The sequence below is a fragment of the Hoplias malabaricus genome, chromosome 3, assembly GCF_029633855.1.
Source record: "Hoplias malabaricus isolate fHopMal1 chromosome 3, fHopMal1.hap1, whole genome shotgun sequence".
In the NCBI taxonomy this organism is placed as follows: domain Eukaryota; kingdom Metazoa; phylum Chordata; class Actinopteri; order Characiformes; family Erythrinidae; genus Hoplias; species Hoplias malabaricus.
In genome coordinates, this window is record NC_089802.1 from 19,442,682 (window position 1) to 19,468,398 (window position 25,717).

The 25,717-nt window shown below is 37.9% G+C and overlaps 1 protein-coding gene and 1 long non-coding RNA gene across 2 annotated transcripts in view; one reads left to right on the forward strand and one right to left on the reverse strand.

Moving 5' to 3' along the window:
* Positions 1-598: 598 nt before the first annotated feature.
* Positions 599-3,763, reverse strand: LOC136692195 (uncharacterized). The gene is made up of 3 exons (XR_010801927.1): positions 3,642-3,763; positions 1,862-1,998; positions 599-1,128 (listed from the first exon to the last, which is right to left on the reverse strand). It is a non-coding gene; the product is annotated as an uncharacterized lncRNA (long non-coding RNA).
* Positions 3,375-25,717, forward strand: part of dnah9 (dynein, axonemal, heavy chain 9) — a 166,469-nt gene continuing 144,126 nt past the window's right edge. Inside the window, exons 1-7 of the mRNA XM_066665380.1 lie at positions 3,375-3,752; positions 4,688-4,884; positions 7,675-7,833; positions 8,718-8,848; positions 8,967-9,178; positions 24,697-24,930; positions 25,404-25,571. Coding sequence (XP_066521477.1) covers positions 3,396-3,752; positions 4,688-4,884; positions 7,675-7,833; positions 8,718-8,848; positions 8,967-9,178; positions 24,697-24,930; positions 25,404-25,571 — 1,458 coding nt within the window. The 5' untranslated portion in view covers positions 3,375-3,395. The remainder of the gene's footprint in view (positions 3,753-4,687; positions 4,885-7,674; positions 7,834-8,717; positions 8,849-8,966; positions 9,179-24,696; positions 24,931-25,403; positions 25,572-25,717) is intronic.

Consider the following 25,717-nt stretch of genomic DNA (forward strand, 5'->3'; position numbering starts at 1 on the left):
TTTGTTATAGAGTTACATTTTCATTTTCATGCAAATCAATTGTTCAGTGTCACAAGTGTCAGACCCCAGTGTGTTTGCGGGAGTGAAAAGGATGTAAAAATGTGCACTGAGTGTATGTGAAATGCTCCCAGAGGGCCAAGCCTATTTCTAAAAAAACACATGTGCAGCCAAGGCAATCTGTTATTCTTTGAACGCTTTTGTGGCCGTGGTGTTGTTTTAGCCCCCTCCATTGGTAAAAAATGGTAAATGGCCCTGTTTCTGATCAGCTGTCGTTTGTTCAAAGATAATACCAAAGATAATTCCTCTAAGCTCGCAATCCCAAATTCACACTCTTGCTGAGCTGAGTGGGGGTGATTCAGGGATCTTCATCATCTGCGACTCTCTGCACAAGCTGTTCAAATATCTGTCCGATCTTGAAACACAACTGCTATCTATTGCACCTCAGGGAATACTGAGTCCACTTAGAAGCAACTATATATATGCAACAGATCTGGTTTGGATTACAGCAAACAAATGAATACAAAGGCAGATGCCTCGTGAGGTCAAACGTGACAAATTTCGATACTGAAATAAAACACGTAACAGATTAAGAGCAACAAATGACAGCAGGCACGCTCGTTTATTTAAGAATAACTGATTTCAGTAAACAAAGAGTCTATATTGCGCTTTGCTCATTTGTTTGAAATGGGCTGAGTGGGCTATTGGCGTTAAGAGAGAGGGCTGTTGATTTGTTTTGTCTACATTTTTGTGAAAGGCAGCCATTGTGACTTGGGCTGGAGCTAGCGTAGGAGGCCAGAAGTATCCTAAAAGTATGCCTTGCTGCCTCCAAAAATAGACATTGCAAAACAGACCTACAACTTTAAAAATGTCAAATGAAAACAACATGGTAATGGGTGACCACAATCTAGCATTTTTCTGATGGTAAATCAAAGACTACCAGAAAATGTAATAAAAACTGTATATCACTCAGAGCACTGTTGTGGGCTGAGGGTGTCTGGCGTCCTGCCTCCAGTTGTGTATGCAGAACGGAAAATGCAGGGATGCATTTATTTTTGTTTGCAGTGTTTCAAATATGGTAATGCATTGCTTCTTTCTTCCTATGATTTCCAATGAGTGTATGGACCACAGCTACAAAGCAGAACAGAAAAGCAGATGTTTGGACCTTGTGTTATGGTTTGGAGGATACAGCTGCCTCTAAAAATGTGCAAATGGAAGCTCAGTACTGAGGCAGGCCGATGACTGCGTTTGTTTTCATAGCTGTGTTGCCAGAGGCATTAGCTGCTAATTATGTGGAGTAATGTTGTCATAGGAAATACATTTAATGCCTAATGTAATATTGTTCAGAGTATGACTTATATAACAATCTAGCTGCTACCAAGCTGTCCACGACACATACATACATTATTTATTATACATATTTTTACATCTAATATTAAATGCTAGTGTACTTGTTTTTACTTCTATTTTGCTTTACAAGGTCCTGTCACAATATATATTTAAAATTTATATTTTTAATATATCACAATAGATATTGCTGACAATAATCTTGGGCAAATGTGCCTAAACAAACGCTAAATTATACAGAATAGTTTAAATAGTTCATGCTTTTTTTAACCAAATTTTTTGTACTTCCTTTGTACATAAAAATATTATTTTTTTCCTGAAAAGCTAATAAATTTCCCTTTGTTTGTGAATCATTTTTTGTATGATGTTTGGAGACAAAACCAGCCCAAATATCTCCCACAATGGTGACAGACATGTAGGCAATAACAGAGCCATCCATAAGCTTCCAGATAGGAGCATGCTGTTAGTTACTATCATTGTGGGAGAGTGGCTTTGATTCTGAAATGGAAAGACCGACCTCAATGGCTGCCTTTGGTCTGTCATTCTAATCATCAAAGCCAAGGCCCGGATCTCCTCGCTCTTTGTGCTGCCTACATGCTTTTCTCTTGTACCGCAGTCTTCCATGCTTAGCCAGAGGTCACGCTCCTCTTTGAACTGGAACAAAAGAGAAACATTTCGCATTATGCTACTGATAATTCAATTTGTAAGCCAATTTCAATAACACTGTGTAAACAAACACTTTTTGTTTTCTTCTGCCAAGTGTGTAGGCAATGTTGCTCATTGAAACAAAAACTTTTTTTTTTCTTTTTACATCTGCTTGATGGAGTGGAACACCCTGATAAGTTTTGGACTAGGGAATTCAAAGGAAAATATATAATAAGGCATAACACACTGGAAATAAAGCACTTAGAGTCAGTATAGTGTGCTCATCAATCCGTTTATGAACAGAGCCTCCATACTGTGCACGCTTAGAGTGCCATCCAATGGTTATGTACAGTTACTACAGATTATACTTGTTCCAAGTAAATGTTTTTCGTGGGAGAACCGGGATAAATACCAGCACCTTCAATACAAGCACTTAATGAAAAATCATTCCAAGTGAGAGCAGACAGCCCCCAGACACCGGGCTTTGAAACATTAGTACTGAATTCTGAAGAGATGAAATGTCATCCAACATAAGTTCCCGACCTAGCCACGGCGGAGTGCCATCAAATCCTTACAGAAACGTCCCAACGTTGTACAGAGCCATGCCAGAATAGAAGAAAGCAATGAAAAACGGAAATAAAAAGGGAGCAAATGTCCACAAATGTTAGGCATAAAATCCCATCTTATATTAAATTATTTTAACATATTGACTGAACATGCCAATTTTTTTATTTGAAAATGTGTCCTGTGCTGGCCTTAAGCAAAATCAATTGTTGATTCAGAGTTTCCTCTGTGTGAATAAAATCATGTCTGTGTTTCTAAGAATGCCTGCTTTGATAAAATCAACTGAGTTTAGTATAATCTTAGCTAAAGCAAATATTGACAGCCCAGTATGTTTAGATGTGAGAGGGTGTCAGATGTTTTTTTTTTTTTTTTGCCTGATTTTTACTTTTTCAAAGTCTGTTAGCAGAAGTATCTATAAATAATATACTTTTTCGACTGTTGACGTAGCATCTCCAGATATTTACGTTATTAGATATGTTTGATGTCAATACTTTGAAGAAATTGCCCGATTTCTCATATAGGCCTATCTGAGTGCATGCCATTACAGAAACCTACTCGTAGCCATAAATCGTAAATTCCTTTAAGATATGGCAACTACTTATCGGACAAGTCGTTCAGTGCAGGAAATAATAAACTACTTAAAAGCGAAATATTAAAAGGAGGTCAAAATGCCAAACACAGTATCCAGGCAGTGGTGTGTTCATCCACGTGTGAGAAAGAGGAAAGGCCTCACCGTTCATTAACACAAACACTGCGTTACTATGGAAGCGGAGGAGGACAATGGGTCAGTAACAGCTTCACACTGCTCAGTGACCAGTCACTTTCTCAGAGTAAAGGCAAACATGGAGCAGGACGAGTCTTCAACGGGGGACAAGAGACTTAAATACTTAGAGGAATATGTCCTAAAGACCTTGAAGCTCAAGTCTGAACGCTGGCAGAAATGCCTGTCTGTGGAGGAACACAGACTAGTAATCCAGGACTTCTTGGATAAATCTGACCACACTATTCTTGTGGTGTCTGTGAATACCGCAGGACAACTGATCCCCACTTCAGGATTTACCGACACCTCCAAGAGCAAAGCGGCTTACTTTATCAAACAGAAGCCCGGAAGTCTTTCCGCGGACAATATGAGGAGTCGTTTAGTGCACGGAGACATGTCCAGCTCGGCTCTGGACCAGTTTGCGGCGTTAGTGCAAGAGGTAACGTTAACTTTAGCTAACGATACGCGGCTTCGCTCTCTACGTAGTTTACGTAACTACGCCTCCTGCGTCGACTCTTAAATCAAGTCCACCTGCTTATTTGGTTTTTGCCTCGCTAATTGTGACAGTATTTTAACGTTTATAAATGCCACGAAACAAATGTTTAGTCAATATAAGCATTCTAATGAGAAACAAGTTTATATAATATTTTGTCTGGTCAGTGTAAACGGTGTTCCTGACCATAAATGAACGTAGCAGTTAAAGAGGATACAAATGACAGATATAATACATGTAGACATTAAAGGTGTTCCAGTTCGGTAAATGAGATGACAAAATACAAAATTATTATATATGTAAGGCAGAGGGTGGAATGGTGGTGCAGCAGGTAGTGTCGTAGTCACACCGCTCCAGGGACCTGGAGGTTGTGGGTTCAAGTCCTGCTCCGGGTGACTGTCTGTGAGGAGGTGTGTGTCGCCCTGTGAAAGATTGGCGCCCCCTCCAGGGTGTGTTCCTGCCTTGCGCTCAATGATTCCGGGTGGGCTCCGGATCCACCGCGACCCTGAACTGGATAAGCGGTTACAGATAATAAATGAAAATGAATGTAAGGGAGTACAGTCTTCAGTAAACAGGAATGCACTGTTACTCTATTGTAAATTACCATACACTAAACATACTGCAAAATACATAAAACCCAATATTTAAAATGTCTTGAGGGGCCAAACTTATCAACTTATACAAGGCTTATTTGATTATTTAAAATGCTGACTACATTGCTTGGCTCTGTTCACAAGAATTTCTGAATAGGAACAGGCCTCTTTATTAACTCTGTAATAACTGTAAGGACTCACTAGAACTGCTGGTAGGCCTCATTCATAGCAGGCCTTGCCTCAACCTTAAAATCTGCTCTGAGTTTGCTGTTGTCTTTACCCATTTAGGTTATGGTTCCAGTGCTGCTCAACAACAAAAACCACTGTCATTGGCCACACGTTGTGTCTGAGGACCTAATGCGACATGTCTTCGCCCTGAAGTCCAGTGTGTTTGTGGTCTCTGGCCAAGTCAAAGGCAAAACCCTCCTTCCTCTCCCTCCAGGCTCTGAGAGGATAGACCAGGCTGCTTATGAGAGAGAAAAGCGGTAAGTTGGAGCATCTGTCTTTATTCAAAATGCCTACGGCTTCTCTTTTGCCTAAAACTAAGATATATTACTATATCCTCTATAGAGGATATATTTTGCATATTATATTGCACATTTACTTTTTTTTCCCCAAATATTCCATATTGGAAAAGAAAATATAAAATGTGTTCTATCCATAAAATGTTCTGATAAATGCTAAAATGTTCCACATGGCTTATGTACGTATGTTTCTTTCACTTAGAAACTCTACAAAACATGTAAAGGATCACAAGATTGTGTACATAAGGCTAGTTAATCTATATATTAGTCCTGTGGATGTAAGGCTCTGACATGTAATGTTGTTGCTTCTTCTGTTGCTGCCAACTCTACTTTATACGCATCTAATCCACTGCTCAGCATTAGCAAGCACAGAAGAAATTACCTTTAGAGCTTGCCTTGTACAGTTGTCCTGAAACAAACTTTCTTTTTGTTCATTTTTTTTGCTGCGTGATTTTGCTCTGGCATGACTTGCATAGAAAGCTTAACAGTGTCTGCTAAACTTGGAACTGATGCTGCCATATCATGAGTTATAGCAGAGCTGAAATCCATTAAAAGAACAACAGCGATCTGCCTCTAAGGCTTTTTTTTTTTTCTCGGCCAAGATGCTTTCACTCTTTCCTCCAGACTGACTCCATGAACTGAATCTATGAACTGAAAAAAACATGAAAACCTAAGTTTCAGAATGATTGTGTGAGTTAAATCTAGTGTTGCTTTCTGGGTAATTTTTCTAGTCTGAGGATCCTGTCTGTTCTGTTAAATAGTGAAAAAATTAATGCAAAACCCAAAGGGAACATTATACCCCATTTCCACAAGTCACCATATTTATCTGGGGTCTTAATTGGATGTCTGTGACATGCTTTGGTCAACAAACCACAAGGATCAAACACTACATCACTGTTTTTCCCCTGTCCAAACAGCCCTGCTCAGAACGACAAATTTCAGCATCTGTTCCATTAAATGAGAATTAGTTACAGCTCAGTTCATCGCAAGAGGAGAGTGAGGTGTAAAGCTTTTGTTTTTAGCCATTTTACCTTGATTCTCTTTCTTCTCGGTTCTTGTTTTTGCCTTATTTAATCAGTGGATAGACTCTATTTAAACATTTACTTCTCCACACTTGCTGTGTTTGTTTAGCTTTTTTTTTTTTTTTTTTTAAACCTGGTCTTTGTGCTCTCACATAAATGTGGGTTCAGCACATTGGAGAATCAGCACAAAATTAGAATGACTTGTTTTATCTGAATTAGGCATACCACAAAAACAAACAAACAAAATAAATAAATAAATACTGCGTGAGCTTATTTCACTTATTTCACAGTTTGTGTGGGTTGGTAGGTGCTCCAGGTCCCAAATGAATGTGCTAATGCACTGAAAAGTGATTTTATTTCATAGAGATGAGGGCTTAGGATTGAAAGGTCATTGGTTAGATTGCCATGATCGGCAGGAAAATTGAGGGTGATGGGACTGAAGTAACAGCACTTTCCTTCTTTTTCAATCCATGGTGGAGGTGCCCTTGTACAAGGCACAGAATCCACAACTGCTCCCCAGGTGCTGGGGCTCCCCGCCACTCTGGGTGTGTGTTCACTGCCACAGATGGGTTAAATGTGGAAGACACATTTCATTGTATGTTGTACAATGACAAATAATTGCACATTATTATTATTATTACAAATAATAAAAAATAATTGGCCTAATATTAAACATTAACACTCATAGATTTGATCTTAAAATTATTTAACATTTGTAGAATTCCTTTTTTTTTTTTTTTTTTTTGAACATATAGTGTCACCTTTACCCAGCTCCAGTGTCCAGTGGGTTTGACCCCTACTCCTGGTAACTGTCTGGGAGGAGTTTGATGTATTCTCCCTGTGTCTGCATGGTTTCCTCCCACGGTCCAAAAACACAATTTGGTAGGTGGATTGGCAACTCTAAGGGGTCCATTTGGCTACTCTAAGGGGTCCAGTAGGCTCTTGAACCACCACAACCCTGAACTAAGCGTTTACACACAATGAAGGTAATTGTGTCCAGATGAATGTAGGTGTTTGATAATCTGCCCAGACACACATACATTATATATATAAAGTGTTTGTATAACTTATACACATTTCCTGTATACCTTAAACAATGTCTAGATTACTTAAATACCTAATGCACTTTAAATGCTATGTAACATATACTTTAGGGAATAATAACAAGAAAAATATGGACTGAGGTTTTGATTACAGCAGGGTATGATTACTCCTTACTTCATCTGCCTAGATGTACTGTAATGCTGGATATGCAGCATATTCAAGATTCACTGAATTTGAAAATCCTGTGCAAATCCTGGACAAACATATATTAAATATAAAATCAAAATAAAATGAGAATTTCAAAGTCTACATTGATCTGCATTTAAAAGAAAACTTCAAAAAGACAAGAGACCTAGTGATGAGTCTTATCAACGCATTCTGAAACTGATGCCTTCAACAGATTCCAGTAGTTGAGATGCTACAATGTTTAAAAGAACATCTTACATAAGTGGCAGAGTGGCTGAATAATCTGTGATACCTCAGGAAGGCCAAGTACAGTTTAAAGATTCCCTTGCTCAAACACATCTGATTCAGTTCAGCTGTTCCTTGCTAGGTATAGTCAGTTTGTTTTGTTCTGTACAGAGAATTGACCTGTGCTGCACTCTGGAAACAGAACGGAATACTTCTGCTGTAGATACTTAGTAATATATTTCAAAAACGGCATTGTTTATTTTTTTCCCCACAGGGGAGATCTGGTTGATAAGAGCATCATCCACTCTGTTGAATCCATGGTGATTGAGTGGAGTCATCAGATTCATGAAGTTCTCAAGAGAGACTCGTCTGAGCCACTACTGCAGGGCAAAAACCCTACCCCAAATGTGGAGCTGAACTTCTGGAAAAACAGGTCAATACTGGCTGCTATAACTGCCCTGTGTTGGAGTCATTCCATGAAAGGAGTGCCATCTGAGACCTTGTATCGCAAGTGAAAAAAGTAGATTTCTGTATAAATCTGTATTATAGATAACCTATGAGTGCCTGATACAACTGCGACTAAATAAAAGTTTAAACAACGTCAAACCTGTTTCATACTCAGATGAAGACTATGTGGACATCTAATCATCCATTTATTTCTGCCAAGTGTTCTTTCTCCCTTTGCTGGAGTAACAACAACCTCTAGTTTTCTGGGAAGGATTTACTCTGAATTTTACAATATTCCTGTGAGGATTTTATGACACTCAGCAACCAAACACTAATAAATTCAGGTAATGTTGTTGGAGGGCAGACACTTGCCGTTGGGCATGGCGACAACTGAAAATCCAACCCACCCTGCAGTTTATGTAAAACTGTAATTTATATTTCAGTATCTACCTCAAAGATTGCATATATGATATTGCATCTTATTCTGCCATTCATGTAAACTTGTTAATACATATTTTGCCTACATATAATGGCAACAAACACTCTCTTTTTGCTTATATTATCTTATAGGCTCATGTGCAACTGCACCTGAGAATCCCATTTAATTCCTTGCTTCTCCATGGGGATTATAAGAGTTGAAAAAATCTGTGTCCTCAGTGGGTGCATATTAACTCACTTTTCTAATACATTTTGGACATACAGTTTATAAAAGAGTTGGACATAGAAGTAACCACTGAGGGGAGAAAATGTTTAATATGTTAATTAGTGTCATATTAGCATGCTCATTTGGCACTGATCTTGTGGAAAATCTCTTCACGTTTTTCTTCACATTTTAATCTTTTTTTCTTCTCTCCAATGTTTCTTCACCAGATATGCAGACCTGGAGTGTATAAGTGATCAGTTTAAGTCACCTAAAGTGACCAAGATGGAAGAGCTTCTGGACGTGATGGAGAGCAGCTATTATCCTGCTTTTAGGAACATGACACATAATGTAAAGAGAGGTAAAACTCTGACTGTACATGTATGCATTTGCAATCTGTAAATAGCCTTCTACTATTATTTGATTCATCAGTTGCGTAAATCCTATTGACAAATAAGCATTGCATTCCTCCCCTGAAGCCCTGGAGGAGGCAAAGGACATCAATACCTTTCTGAAGCCAATACAGCGACTCACAGAGGATTTGGAGAACGTAGAGTTCACTGAAGTGAAAGGACGAATTGCCCCCCTCATGCACACGGTGTGTCTAGTGTGGGCCAACTCCAAACACTACAACACTCCAGCCAGGGTGATAGTGCTGCTCCAAGAGATCTGCAATCTCCTCATTCAGCAGGTACACTCTGCTCTGTCACATCGCTCAGTCTGAGAGTATAGTCACACACACGCTACTGATTTTCCATTAGCCTCTTGGCTGAACTATCCCTTTAATTTGAAACAGAAATGTCTAAGTATTGTCACTGTCATTTATTAAAAAAAAACAACCTAGCAGGATTTTTAAAATCAGCTGGCCATTACCTTAAAAGAATTGTAAGTATTATTTTTAATTTAAAATAACATCTTCAAAATCAATGTGTTACTTCACTGACCTGTAACTATGGAGAGGAATTAGTGCCAAATTGAAAAGCAATCACTTCAATAGAAGAATGTGAAATGCAATCCACACCTGTCATTGCTTTTCCAAACTACCATAAAGAATATATGCCAAAATTAATAGCAAAACCGCTTACATTGTTTTCATGTTGCTTGACCTCTTTACTGAAAAACAATACACAAGGATTGAATTTTAAAAATTGCACGCTGAATTAATTTCAGAACTGAATACAATCACCTCAAAATGTAATCACACACAACTGTATTGCTTTACCTCGTGAGGTACTTCAAAAATAGAAGTCTCATTGAAATGCAATACAAATGAGGTCACTTTTAAACACAGACGTGCAGAAAATGTGCCATAATTAAAAACAAATATTCATTACATTGATCTAATGCAGGGCTGTTACTAGAAGTAAATTTTAGTGAGGTCTACACAACAGGAATGCAAATCCACTTCACTTCAAAATGCCAAATGTTTGCAACTTCAAATGCTGATATCTAATTTATGTTACCCATCCATTCTCCCATAAACTGCTTTGACTCCACTTAGACTATGTATTTTGTTTTACGTTTCTCTCTCTCTCTCTCTCTCTCTCTCTCTCTCTCTCTATATATATATATATATATATATATATATATATATATATATATATATATAAAGAAAAAACCTACATAAAATACTATTAATAATCACAAACACATTCACTTTGACAATATATATAGTTTTAGTCCCTCATTAAAATAAACATACAGTAGTAATCCATGCAGGATTGGGACATAAGGACACTAACTGTTTTAAATACTAACATTAATACAGTTGTATTGATTGACCATGCAGTATATTAGTAATATACTGCATGACCAATGACAATTACTGTATTAATGTAGTAAATAAAACAGTTCATGTTCTTATATTGTACTAATATACTGCATAGATTATGTCATATCATGTTACTTTTAATTGTTTAACTGTTTAAAGCTGGAAGCAAGTTATTACGATACAGAAATTTGCAACTTATATAAATAACTGATCCTGGAATCATGTTTAGATAAATTACATAGTATATACTTATAGATTTATTTGTGTTGCATTTTTTAATAAAGTGATTTAAGATAAATATAACGTTACTATAAAACATGTAACTACTGAAAGCATTTTGTATTATTTCCTATTTAGCCTGTGTTAAGATGTCCTACCTTTGTATTTTGGGAGTTAAGCCTGGAGGCGGCACGGTGGCGCAGCAGCTAGTGTCGCAGTCACACAGCTCCAGGGGCCTGGAGGTTGAGGGTTTGATTCCCGCTCCGGGTGACTGTCTGTGAGGAGTTGGTGGATTTCCGTGGGTTTCCTCCACAGTCCAAAAACTCACATTGGTAGGTGGATTGGCGACTCAAAAGTGTGTGTGTTGCCCTGTGAAGGACTGGCACCCCCTCCAGGGTGTATGGCTACAACAACTAATGGATTAAAATCGAGTGTGAAAATAGTTGGCAACTAATTTAATAATCGATTAGTTGGGTCTAAGTTATTATACACACAGGTACAGTTGCTACACGTGACGAACTCTGGAAGAAGGGTTTGAAAAATGTGGGAGGCAATCACAGCAGAGGATAATGGATAATGTTAGCACAAGCTGAGAGAAAAATGTACGACCCATGTCATCAAAAGTATGGGAGCACTTTACATTAACGCCTTCAAAGAACAGCGTTGGGTGCAAAACGCGCACAGCTGATCTCGCATGGCACAGCAGCACAACATCACTGCACGAGCATCTGAAAATGAAACCTGTTGGAGCTGTGTGTGAAAGAGATTAAGTATAGTAAGCTAATTCTACTTTTCCTCTCACTCAATGTTACTAGAGCCTGCTAGAGTAGTTAAACACCATTTGTTTTTCTTAGTACATTGATATTACACTCGCGTTTAGCGAACAAGCCTTAGCATCCCCCCGAGTTTTCTCTTCCACCTTAAATGTGTCAGCTCGACCAGTAGTTCCAAAACAAACCGTAGTTTTAGTCAAGCTAATGTTAGCGACGTTACTTTTTCTCTCACTCAGTGTCACTAGAGCCCGCTAACTGAAGTCAAGCCAGCCTCCACTTGGAAAAGCTTGGTCAAGCCAGCCCCCACTTAGATTTGGTGGAACGTCGTATTCTGAACATTACGGTAATAGCGTGCAGAGGAACAAATTTCTAAATAAAAGCCAAAAGTCAATGACAGGAAATGTATGTAATAATAAATAATTTTCTAAACAAATAATAAATGGATAAACAACAAATATTTGCTATTTTGTGGAAATGATGAAGATTTTAGGACATGACTCTCAAGTCACTCTGATGTGCCATTTATAAAAAAGGCCCTTTGTGTAGTCCTATGTCTGTAAATTTATTTCCAAATTTAAATAATTATTAAAAAGAAACCTTTAGTTTGCACAGAAAAATTACACTTCATAATCATAGTACAACACCTGATTATGTCACTCAATTAATATAAAGTCATTCTGATGTGTCATTTCAAAATAAAGGCCCTTTGAATTGTCCCATTTCTGTAAATTAATTTCCAAATTTAAATAATTATTAAAAGGAAACCTTTAGTTTGCACAGAACAATTTCACTTCATAATCATAGTACCACATCTGATTATGTCACTCACTGAATATCAAGTCATTCTGATGTGTCATTTCAAAATAAAGGCCCTTTGAATTGTCCCATTTCTGTAAATTTATTTCCAAATTTAAATAATTATTAAAAAGAAACCTTTAGTTTGCACAGAACAATTTCACTTCATAATCATAGTACCACACCTGATTATGTCACTCACTTCATATGAAGTCATTCTGATGTGTCATTTCAAAATAAAAGCTCTTTGAATGGTCCCATTTCTGTAAATTTAATTCCAAAATTTAGATCATTATTAAAAAGAAACCTTTAGTTTGCACAGAACAACTTCACTTCATAATCATAGTACCACACCTGATTATGTCACTTACTTCATATGAAGTCATTCTGATGTGTCATTTCAAAATAAAAGCCCATTGAATTGTCCCATATCTGTAAATTTAATTCCACATTTAAATAATTATTAAAAGGAAACCTTTAGTTTGCACAGAACAATTTCACTTCATAATCATAGTACCACACCTGATTGTCACTCACTTCATATGAAGTCATTCTGATGTGTCATTTCAAAATAAAAGCTCTTTGAATTGTCCCATTTCTGTAAATTTAATTCCAAAATTTAGATCATTATTAAAAAGAAACCTTTAGATTGCACAGAACAATTTCACTTCATAGTCATAGTACAACACCTGATTATGTCACTCACTTAATATGAAGTCATTCTGATGTGTCATTTCAAAATAAAGGCCCTTTGAATTGTCCCATTTCTGTAAATTTATTTCCAAATTTAAATAATTATTAAAAGGAAACCTTTAGTTTGCACAGAACAATTTCACTTCATAATCATAGTACCACACCTGAATATGTCACTCATGTAATATGAAGTCATTCTGATGTGTCATTTCAAAATAAAGGCCATTTGAATTGTCCCATTTCTGTAAATTTATTTCCAAATTTAAATAATTATTAAAAGGAAACCTTTAGTTTGCACAGATTAATTTCACTTCATAATCATAGTACCACACCTGATTATGTCACTCATTAAATATCAAGTCATTCTGATGTGTCATTTTAAAATAAAAGCTCTTTGAATTGTCCCATTTCTGTAAATTTATTTCCAAATTTAAATAATTATTAAAAGGAAACCTTTAGTTTGCACAGAACAATTTCACTTCATAATCATAGTACCACACCTGATTATATCACTCACTTCATATGAAGTCATTCTGATGTGTCATTTCAAAATAAAAGCTCTTTGAATTGTCCCATTTCTGTAAATTTAATTCCAAAATTTAGATCATTATTAAAAAGAAACCTTTAGATTGCACAGAACAATTTCACTTCATAATCATAGTACCACACCTGATTATGTCACTCATTAAATATCAAGTCATTCTGATGTGTCATTTCAAAATAAAAGCTCTTTGAATTGTCCCATTTCTGTAAATTTAATTTCAAATGTAAATAATTATTAAAAAGAAACCTTTAGTTTGCACAGAACAACTTCACTTCATAATCATAGTACCACACCTGATTATGTCACTCACTTCATATGAAGTCATTCTGATGTGTCATTTCAAAATAAAAGCCCATTGAATTGTCCCATATCTGTAAATTTAATTCCACATTTAAATAATTATTAAAAGGAAACCTTTAGTTTGCACAGAATAATTTCACTTCATAATCATAGTACCACACCTGATTATGTCACTCACTTAATATGAAGTCATTCTGATGTATCATTCCAAAATAAAGGCCCTTTGAATTGTCCCATGTCTGTAAAATTAATTTCAAATTTAAATAATTATTAAAAGGAAACCTTTAGTTTGCACAGAACAATTTCACTTCATAATCATAGTACCACACCTGATTATGTCATTCATGTAATATGAAGTCATTCTGATGTGTCATTTCAAAATAAAGGCCCTTTGAATTGTCCCATTTCTGTAAATTTATTTCCAAATTTAAATAATTATTAAAAGGAAACCTTTAGTTTGCACAGATTAATTTCACTTCATAATCATAGTACCACACCTGATTATGTCACTCATTAAATATCAAGTCATTCTGATGTGTCATTTTAAAATAAAAGCTCTTTGAATTGTCCCATTTCTGTAAATTTATTTCCAAATTTAAATAATTATTAAAAGGAAACCTTTAGTTTGCACAGAACAATTTCACTTCATAATCATAGTACCACACCTGATTATATCACTCACTTCATATGAAGTCATTCTGATGTGTCATTTCAAAATAAAAGCTCTTTGAATTGTCCCATTTCTGTAAATTTAATTCCAAAATTTAGATCATTATTAAAAAGAAACCTTTAGATTGCACAGAACAATTTCACTTCATAATCATAGTACCACACCTGATTATGTCACTCATTAAATATCAAGTCATTCTGATGTGTCATTTCAAAATAAAAGCCCATTGAATTGTCCCATTTCTGTAAATTTAATTTCAAATGTAAATAATTATTAAAAGGAAACCTTTAGTTTGCACAGAACAATTTCACTTCATAATCATAGTACCACACCTGATTATGTCACTCATGTAATATGAAGTCATTCTGATGTGTCATTTCAAAATAAAGGCCATTTGAATTGTCCCATTTCTGTAAATTTAATTCCAAATTTATATCATTATTAAATGTGAACCATTAGTTTGCACAGAACAATTTCACTTCATAATCATAGTACCACACCTGATTATGTCACTCACTGAATATGAAGTCATTCTGGTGTGCCATTTTAAAAAAGAACTATTGTAAATGATCACATTTCAGCTATATTCACTCCGGATGTTGGAATTGTTATTAAAAGGAATCCTCCAGTTTGCACACACCACTTTCACTTTATAATGAAAGTACACCCCCTAAATATATGTCTCTCACTTAATATCAAGTCATTCTTGTGTGCCATTTCAGATTAGGACCACTGTAATCAATCAGATTTAAATTATATTCACTGTAGATGTTGAGATTGTTAATAAAAGGAATCCTCCAGTTTGTAAACACTACTTTCACTTCATAATGATAGTACAGCACATGCAAGCATCAATCATTTAATGTCATACTATTGTAGTGTGTCTAATTTGTTCATCCACTCATTACATCCAGATCACATTACTGATATAATGCACGACGCGGTTCCTCAGCGCCTTCAAGAGTAGTCGACTCATGTACCGAGTGATTACTCCAGTGTGAATCGAAGGAACTGGCGTTAGAAGCGTGCTGGAGTCACTCCCTCGCTGGTGGATTACCCCTTCAGGTCCGGGGAATTTTTTTGGGGGGGGTTAAGGGTGGGGGCTGTTAGCCTCCGACTTCAGGACAAGGGAAGTGAGGCTAACAGGGGCGCACCTCTGGGGGATCCATGGTTAAAGAAATCCCTCAAGAGTTCGCCCATCAGACCCCCTAAACCCTTAACAGTTCCAGTACAGGACGTCGTTGCAGGGCCCCCTGCCTCCGTGGACGTTGTCGCAGGGCCCCCTGCCTCCGTGGCGTCGTCGCAGGGCCCCCTGCCTCCGTGGACGTCGTCGCAGGGCCCCCTGCCTCCGTGGACATCGTCGCAGGGCCTCCTGCCTCCGTGGATGTCGTCGCAGGGCCTCCTGTCTCTGTGGACGTCGTCGCAGGGCCTCTCGTCTCCGTGGACGTCGTCGCAGGGCCCTCTGCTCCCAAGGATGTCGCTGCACTCCCTCCTGATCTCCAGGAGAAGCTTGCAAGCCTCTTGGCACGTCTGGAGGTCTCCGTGAAGGCGGCACCCGCCGCTCCTGTCTCCGTGAAGGCGGCACCAGCCGCTCCTGTCTCTGTGAAGGCGGCACCAGCCGCTCCTGTCTCCGTGAAGGTGGCACCAGCCGCTCCTGGACTCGTGACTGTGGCTCCGGCCGCTTCTGCACCCGTGACTGTGGCTCCGGCCGCTTCTCCACCCGTGACTGTGGCTTTTTTACACATTTAAAATATTCCGAAAGATGGTTCTTCATGGAACCAATAGTACTTCTCCTATGGCGTCACTCAGTGAATGTCACGATTAGCGGGGCAGACTGACGGAGGCGGACGCACTTGCTAAAACACAGTAATTTTAATGAAACAAAAGATACAACAAAACAAAGACTGGCAACTACGGAAACAACTAGACATATGAAATGAATTGAGGAAAACAACAGAGACAGACCAAACTAAGAAACAAGACACAGATACACTGGAGGCGAAACAACGATACTTAGAGGAAAGAAATGACAAGGCTTGGGGAGAAAAACAAAATGACATGACTACAAATGAGAATTACACAAACCGACATGACTTTGGAATCAAAATGAAACGACTAGGAAACAAAAACAACCTGACTTTAAGTGGGAGAGAAACAACACCATATGACTATGAAAAAGGAAGAAACAACATGACTGGGAAACTAAACGAAACGTCTTGACTAGGAAGTTAACAACACAAAATGAAACGACATGACTTGACTGGGAAAGAGCAAAACAAATGACCGATAACAGGAAGTGACACAAGGGAACTTAAATACTACATACAAACGAGACACACCTGAGACAGATAACGAGGACAGCGGACAAGGAGGCGGAACAAAGGCGGGACATGGGCGGAGACAAGGACAACAGACACAACAGAACAGACACAGGAGCTGGGGACATCACCGGACCGGATATAGGAGACTGGACACAGGACAGGACAGGAGGCTGACAAAGGGAGGCTACAGGAGAAGAGACTTGGGACAAGACAGAGGACAGAAACGGGACAAGACAGAACTAGAGACGGGTGATGAAATACTGGAATGAAGAGGGGGACAGACTGGAGATAAAACTGGAGAGCAGACGGGACTGAACGGGTGACTGAAAAAAGGGAAAAGGAGACAGGACTTGAGACTGGAAAGGACTAGACAGGACACATGAGACTGGACCGGAGCAGGAAACTGGACAGGGTGCTTGACATTGGATAGGACAATGGATGGGAACGGGGATTGGACGAGACTAGGAACTGGAGACAGAAGCAGGTGACTGAACAGGTTTAGGGACAGAAGACTGGACATGGGCAGGTGACAGGACAGGGGACTGGAATGGAGACAGAACATGTGGCAGAACTGGGTAATGGGACTGGACAGGAGCAGAGACTGGTGACGAGACATGGGACATAACTGAGGACAGGACAGAACCAGAGACAGAAGATTGGACAGGAGCAGGGGACAGGACAGTGGACTGGAAGGGAGACAAGACAAGTGACTGAACAGGGGACAGGACATTTGATTGAACACTGGATGTATACTGGGACTGGACATGAGGCAGGACAGGTGACGGGACTGGGTGTTGGGAATGGACAGGAGACTGGACTTGAGACAGGACAGAGGGTTGAAATGGAGACTGGACTGAAGACAAGACAGGTGAAGAGACAGGTGATAAGACATAAGACTGAAATGTGGACTGGACTGGATTAACAGGGGACTGGATAAGACTTGGCAGGGGAACAGGGACCAGGACGTTTACCGGGACTGACACGAACACAGTGACAGGGACGGGAACAGAGACAAAGGCAGACACAGGTACAGGGACGAGGACTAAGACAGGAACCAGGACAGGAACAGACATGGGAATCAAAACAACTGGGGGATGCCCAGGACTGGCAAATGTCTGAGGGGAAGTCTGAGGAACCAGCCTGGGCACAGTTATGGGGACACGACCTGAAGCGACCAGAGCCACAGTCACGGGTGCAGAAGCGGCCGGAGCCACAGTCACGGGTCCAGGAGCGGCTGGTGCCACCTTCACGGAGACAGGAGCGGCTGGTGCCGCCTTCACAGAGACAGGAGCGGCTGGTGCCGCCTTCACAGAGACAGGAGCGGCTGGTGCCGCCTTCACGGAGACAGGAGCGGCGGGTGCCGCCTTCACGGAGACCTCCAGACGTGCCAAGAGGCTTGCAAGCTTCTCCTGGAGATCAGGAGGGAGTGCAGCGACATCCTTGGGAGCAGAGGGCCCTGCGACGACGTCCACGGAGACGAGAGGCCCTGCGACGACGTCCACAGAGACAGGAGGCCCTGCGACGACGTCCACGGAGGCAGGAGGCCCTGCGACGATGTCCACGGAGGCAGGGGGCCCTGCGACGACGTCCACGGAGGCAGGGGGCCCTGCGACGACGCCACGGAGGCAGGGGGCCCTGCGACAACGTCCACGGAGGCAGGGGGCCCTGCAACGACGTCCTGTACTGGAACTGTTAAGGGTTTAGGGGGTCTGATGGGCGAACTCTTGAGGGATTTCTTTAACCATGGATCCCCCAGAGGTGCGCCCCTGTTAGCCTCACTTCCCTTGTCCTGAAGTCGGAGGCTAACAGCCCCCACCCTTAACCCCCCCCAAAAAAATTCCCCGGACCTGAAGGGGTAATCCACCAGCGAGGGAGTGACTCCAGCATGCTTCTAACGCCAGTTCCTTCGATTCACACTGGAGTAATCACTCGGTACATGAGTCGACTACTCTTGAAGGCGCTGAGGAACCGCGTCGTGCATTATATCAGTAATGTGATCTGGATGTAATGAGTGGATGAACAAATTAGACACACTACAATAGTATGACATTAAATGATTGATGCTTGCATGTGCTGTACTATCATTATGAAGTGAAAGTAGTGTTTACAAACTGGAGGATTCCTTTTATTAACAATCTCAACATCTACAGTGAATATAATTTAAATCTGATTGATTACAGTGGTCCTAATCTGAAATGGCACACAAGAATGACTTGATATTAAGTGAGAGACATATATTTAGGGGGTGTACTTTCATTATAAAGTGAAAGTGGTGTGTGCAAACTGGAGGATTCCTTTTAATAACAATTCCAACATCCGGAGTGAATATAGCTGAAATGTGATCATTTACAATAGTTCTTTTTTAAAATGGCACACCAGAATGACTTCATATTCAGTGAGTGACATAATCAGGTGTGGTACTATGATTATGAAGTGAAATTGTTCTGTGCAAACTAATGGTTCACATTTAATAATGATATAAATTTGGAATTAAATTTACAGAAATGGGACAATTCAAATGGCCTTTATTTTGAAATGACACATCAGAATGACTTCATATTACATGAGTGACATAATCAGGTGTGGTACTATGATTATGAAGTGAAATTGTTCTGTGCAAACTAAAGGTTTCCTTTTAATAATTATTTACATTTGAAATTAAATTTACAGAAATGGGACAATTCAATGGGCTTTTATTTTGAAATGACACATCAGAATGACTTTATATTTAATGAGTGACATAATCAGGTGTGGTACTATGATTATGAAGTGAAATTGTTCTGTGCAATCTAAAGGTTTCTTTTTAATAATTATTTACATTTGAAATTAAATTTACAGAAATGGGACAATTCAATGGGCTTTTATTTTGAAATGACACATCAGAATGACTTCATATGAAGTGAGTGACATAATCAGGTGTGGTACTATGATTATGAAGTGAAATTGTTCTGTGCAAACTAAAGGTTTCCTTTTAATAATTATTTAAATTTGGAAATAAATTTACAGAAATGGGACAATTCAAAGAGCTTTTATTTTAAAATGACACATCAGAATGACTTGATATTTAATGAGTGACATAATCAGGTGTGGTACTATGATTATGAAGTGAAATTAATCTGTGCAAACTAAAGGTTTCCTTTTAATAATTATTTAAATTTGGAAATAAATTTACAGAAATGGGACAATTCAAAGGGCCTTTATTTTGAAATGACACATCAGAATGACTTCATATTACATGAATGACATAATCAGGTGTGGTACTATGATTATGAAGTGAAATTGTTCTGTGCAAACTAAAGGTTTCCTTTTAATAATTATTTAAATTTGAAATTAATTTTACAGACATGGGACAATTCAAAGGGCCTTTATTTTGGAATGATACATCAGAATGACTTCATATTAAGTGAGTGACATAATCAGGTGTGGTACTATGATTATGAAGTGAAATTATTCTGTGCAAACTAAAGGTTTCCTTTTAATAATTATTTAAATGTGGAATTAAATTTACAGATATGGGACAATTCAATGGGCTTTTATTTTGAAATGACACATCAGAATGACTTCATATGAAGTGAGTGACATAATCAGGTGTGGTACTATGATTATGAAGTGAAGTTGTTCTGTGCAAACTAAAGGTTTCTTTTTAATAATTATTTACATTTGAAATTAAATTTACAGAAATGGGACAATTCAAAGAGCTTTTATTTTGAAATGACACATCAGAATGACTTGATATTTAATGAGTGACATAATCAGGTGTGGTACTATGATTATGAAGTGAAATTGTTCTGTGCAATCTAAAGGTTTCTTTTTAATAATGATCTAAATTTTGGAATTAAATTTACAGAAATGGGACAATTCAAAGAGCTTTTATTTTGAAATGACACATCAGAATGACTTCATATGAAGTGAGTGATATAATCAGGTGTGGTACTATGATTATGAAGTGAAATTGTTCTGTGCAAACTAAAGGTTTCCTTTTAATAATTATTTAAATTTGGAAATAAATTTACAGAAATGGGACAATTCAAAGAGCTTTTATTTTAAAATGACACATCAGAATGACTTGATATTTAATGAGTGACATAATCAGGTGTGGTACTATGATTATGAAGTGAAATTAATCTGTGCAAACTAAAGGTTTCCTTTTAATAATTATTTAAATTTGGAAATAAATTTACAGAAATGGGACAATTCAAATGGCCTTTATTTTGAAATGACACATCAGAATGACTTCATATTACATGAGTGACATATTCAGGTGTGGTACTATGATTATGAAGTGAAATTGTTCTGTGCAAACTAAAGGTTTCCTTTTAATAATTATTTAAATTTGGAAATAAATTTACAGAAATGGGACAATTCAAAGGGCCTTTATTTTGAAATGACACATCAGAATGACTTCATATTACATGAGTGACATAATCAGGTGTGGTACTATGATTATGAAGTGAAATTGTTCTGTGCAAACTAAAGGTTTCTTTTTAATAATTATCTAAATTTGGAAATTAATTTACAGAAATGGGACAATTCAAAGGGCCTTTATTTTGAAATGACACATCAGAATGACTTCATATTACATGAGTGACATAATCAGGTGTTGTACTATGACTATGAAGTGAAATTGTTCTGTGCAAACTAAAGGTTTCTTTTTAATAATTATTTAAATTTGGAAATAAATTTACAGAAATGGGACAATTCAAAGGGCCTTTATTTTGAAATGACACATCAGAATGACTTCATATTACATGAGTGACATAATCAGGTGTTGTACTATGACTATGAAGTGAAATTGTTCTGTGCAATCTAAAGGTTTCTTTTTAATAATGATCTAAATTTTGGAATTAAATTTACAGAAATGGGACAATTCAAAGAGCTTTTATTTTGAAATGACACATCAGAATGACTTCATATGAAGTGAGTGACATAATCAGGTGTGGTACTATGATTATGAAGTGAAATTGTTCTGTGCAAACTAAAGGTTTCCTTTTAATAATTATTTAAATGTGGAATTAAATTTACAGATATGGGACAATTCAATGGGCTTTTATTTTGAAATGACACATCAGAATGACTTCATATGAAGTAAGTGACATAATCAGGTGTGGTACTATGATTATGAAGTGAAATTAATCTGTGCAAACTAAAGGTTTCTTTTTAATAATGATCTAAATTTTGGAATTAAATTTACAGAAATGGGACAATTCAAAGAGCTTTTATTTTGAAATGACACATCAGAATGACTTCATATGAAGTGAGTGACATAATCAGGTGTGGTACTATGATTATGAAGTGAAATTGTTCTGTGCAAACTAAAGGTTTCCTTTTAATAATTATTTAAATTTGGAAATAAATGTACAGAAATTGGACAATTCAATGGGCTTTTATTTTGAAATGACACATCAGAATGACTTCATATGAAGTGAGTGACATAATCAGGTGTGGTACTATGATTATGAAGTGAAATTGTTCTGTGCAAACTAAAGGTTTCTTTTTAATAATTATTTAAATTTGGAAATAAATTTACAGAAATGGGACAATTCAAAGGGCCTTTATTTTGAAATGACACATCAGAATGACTTGATATTCAGTGAGTGACATAATCAGATGTGGTACTATGATTATGAAGTGAAATTGTTCTGTGCAAACTAAAGGTTTCCTTTTAATAATTATTTAAATTTGGAAATTAATTTACAGAAATGGGACAATTCAAAGGGCCTTTATTTTGAAATGACACATCAGAATGACTTTATATTAATTGAGTGACATAATCAGGTGTTGTACTATGATTATGAAGTGTAATTGTTCTGTGCAAACTAAAGGTTTCTTTTTAATAAATATTTAAATTTGGAAATAAATTTACAGACATAGGACTACACAAAGGGCCTTTTTTATAAATGGCACATCAGAGTGACTTGAGAGTCATGTCCTAAAATCTTCATCATTTCCACAAAATAGCAAATATTTGTTGTTTATCCATTTATTATTTGTTTAGAAAATTATTTATTATTACATACATTTCCTGTCATTGACTTTTGGCTTTTATTTAGAAATTTGTTCCTCTGCACGCTATTACCGTAATGTTCAGAATACGACGTTCCACCAAATCTAAGTGGGGGCTGGCTTGACCAAGCTTTTCCAAGTGGAGGCTGGCTTGACTTCAGTGCCCGACTGAGTAGTTAAACAAGATCATTTTTAGTAAATTTATCACTCTTGTATTTAGCGAGTTTTCCGTTCCACCTTAAATGTGGCGGCAGTTACATTCAGAGTTAAAAAAAAATCAATCCAAACATTTTTTTAAATAATATATTTAAAGCCTTTTTTCAAGGTCTTTTCTGACTGGCATTGCATGTTAGTGTTTGTGTATCACTGCCAAGTGTATATTACATTATACGTGTATATTACATTACATACACTGTGTTAAATATTGATAAATATAAAATTAATGCAACGGTTGGGTTCATTCTTCATGTAAACGCTAATTTTTTAATAAAGGTAGGTTGTGTGTTCCTTATACAATTACAACATTAGTTCTCTAAAATCTTAAATATCTTAACCATATCTGATCATGTGTTAGTTGAATGTCCCTTTTATTCTCAGCACATGGCAGCATCACCCAATATCCGTTTATGTCATTTCAATTTTCCTGCATTGTTGTCTGCATTTTAGATCAGTAATTATTAACTTAAAAAAGGTGTATGTTCATATCTACACTTTCTCTCTCACCCAGCATTGCTGACTATGTTTTGAAGAAGATCTGCACACCACAGCAAGCAGCTGTTCTCACTGATGGTATCCTGAATATGCTAGTAACAGACAGGAAACCAAATTTGGCTTGTCTTCCTTTTTATCCGATTAATAATTGATTAATCGAAAAAATAATCGACAGATTAATCGATTATCAAAATAATCATTAGTTGCAGCCTTAATTCCTGCCTTGCACCCAATGATTCCAGGTAGGCTCTGGACCCACCATGACCCTGAACTGGATAAGCGGTTACAGATAATGAATTAATTAATTTCTAATGAACATGCATTTGTGGGATAAGCATTAGAGCTGAGTATGTGGGTTGTACCCATGAAAAATTTGATTTGCCAAATCCTCTCTGCTGATGCCAAACAGCTTATTCTGCCATTGACCCGTTGGTGTTTGGTCGACTGGATGATTGAAGTTTGAAGAAACAAGACATATTGGCAACTTAACAATTTATTCAGTTAAGAAACAGGAGCCTCAGAAGTGTGTGGAAGAACCATACACAGCCACAACAGCCTGGCACCTCCTCCTCATGCTCGTCACCAGCCTGGTCACACACTGCTGTGGGATGGCATCCCATTCTTTAACCACCGTTTGTCGCAAGTCAGCCAGCGTGGTTGTGTTGGTCACTGTGGCACAAACAGCACGCCCAAGCTGATCCCACAAGTGTTCAATGGGGTTGAGGTCAGGACACTGGCAGGCCATTCCATCCTCTCCACTCCCACATTCTGGAGGTAGTCTCTGATAAACCCTGCTCTGTGAGGGTGAGTGTTGTCTTCTTGGAGGATAGAGTTTGGTCCCAGACTGGAGATATGGGATTGCCACTGATTGCAGAATTTCATTTTGATATCTCTCTGCATTGAGATTGCCTCCAATGATGACAAGCTTGCTTTTCCAGTGAGGGAGATGCTGCCCCACACCATCACCTCAAATAAGCTGTTTAGCATTGGCCGAGAGCATTTGGCACCTTTTTCATGGGCGCAACCCACATACTGAGCTCTACTGCTCATCCCTCAAATGCATGTTCCTTACAAAAGTGGCACCATTGTAAAGGGACATAGTCTCATCTCCTCTGTTTATTGCAACCTTCCATACATCAGTGAAATTGCTGTTTAATACACATGGCAATAAAACTCCTGAATACTGAATCATGATTAATCAGTTTAAGAAACTGATTTCCACCTATCTTTGGTTTCCTTTTATGTAAGCAGATGGAACATCTCATAACGTATCTTATAGGGAATATCTCATGAAAAAAAAAAACAATTGCAATTAATGGACATTTAGGTAAATGAGGGTCTTTGCTGGCTTTGACACTGCCTGGTGGAATACAAAGGACAAAAAGTTTTTTCACATGTCTTGTGTGTAGGCTCGGAGCTATCTGAACCCAGAGGACATCCTGAAAGGTGATGTGGTGGAGAGTCTCACTTGTGTGCAGACTATCCTGGACGTGCTCACACACTTCAAGAGTGTCTTTGAGGACAGAAGAAACAGCCTGAATCAGTACAGAAGAAATGGGAGAGAGGTCAAGCCCTGGGACTTCTCCTCCTTCATGGTGTTTGCAGGGCTGGACCGCTTTATAGAGAGATTAAAAATGATTGAGGTGAGTGGAGAGGTGTTATGACAGGCCAAGGTCAGGGAAGTGATGGTTTTTTCCATGGTGTTGTGCTGCTTTTGATTTATATTATCTAAGGGTTACTCTAGCACCCATTGTCTGATCATATTACATTAAGTCTGTCTATTATCAGATGTAAAAAAAATTCTAGGACTGCCATCATCACCAGGAAAAAAGGTTGAAAAAAACAAATGCAGGAAGCTATAATTAACAGATAAATTACACGGGCCTCTACAACTAAATATATCATTAACATTTTTAGTAGTGGTTATTCAGTTGTGTGCTGCCTTTACGCATTTATTATTAATCGTATTCTTTTCAGCAAGATTGTGTAAAAAAAAATCTGCAGAAATATTTTACACTTTTTTACTAGTTGTTTGTCAAAGTCAATTTCTTTATTAACAGATTATGAATCACTTGGATTCAATAGTCACAGCCCTAATTTTCTTCACTTCCCTCAGGCTTTGCTGCTGACTGTGGTTGATATGATGAAGCTGGAGAAGGTGGAGTTTGGAGGAGTTAGAGGGAGATCTCTCAGTCAGCAGGTTCTGTGGCTGCATGAGCAGTTTCTGGAGCGATATAAAATATTCACAGAGAGGTCTTACGACTGCCTTGATGTTTGCAATATGGTATGTAGACATAAAATAATGTGGTTCTTATAATAAAGTTAATAAAATAAAGTTAACCCTTTAAAGCCAAACGTGTCAAATATGATACATGATTTTGGAGGTGGCTCTTTCATCATCTAATGAAGAGAAATACCAAAACAAATTTC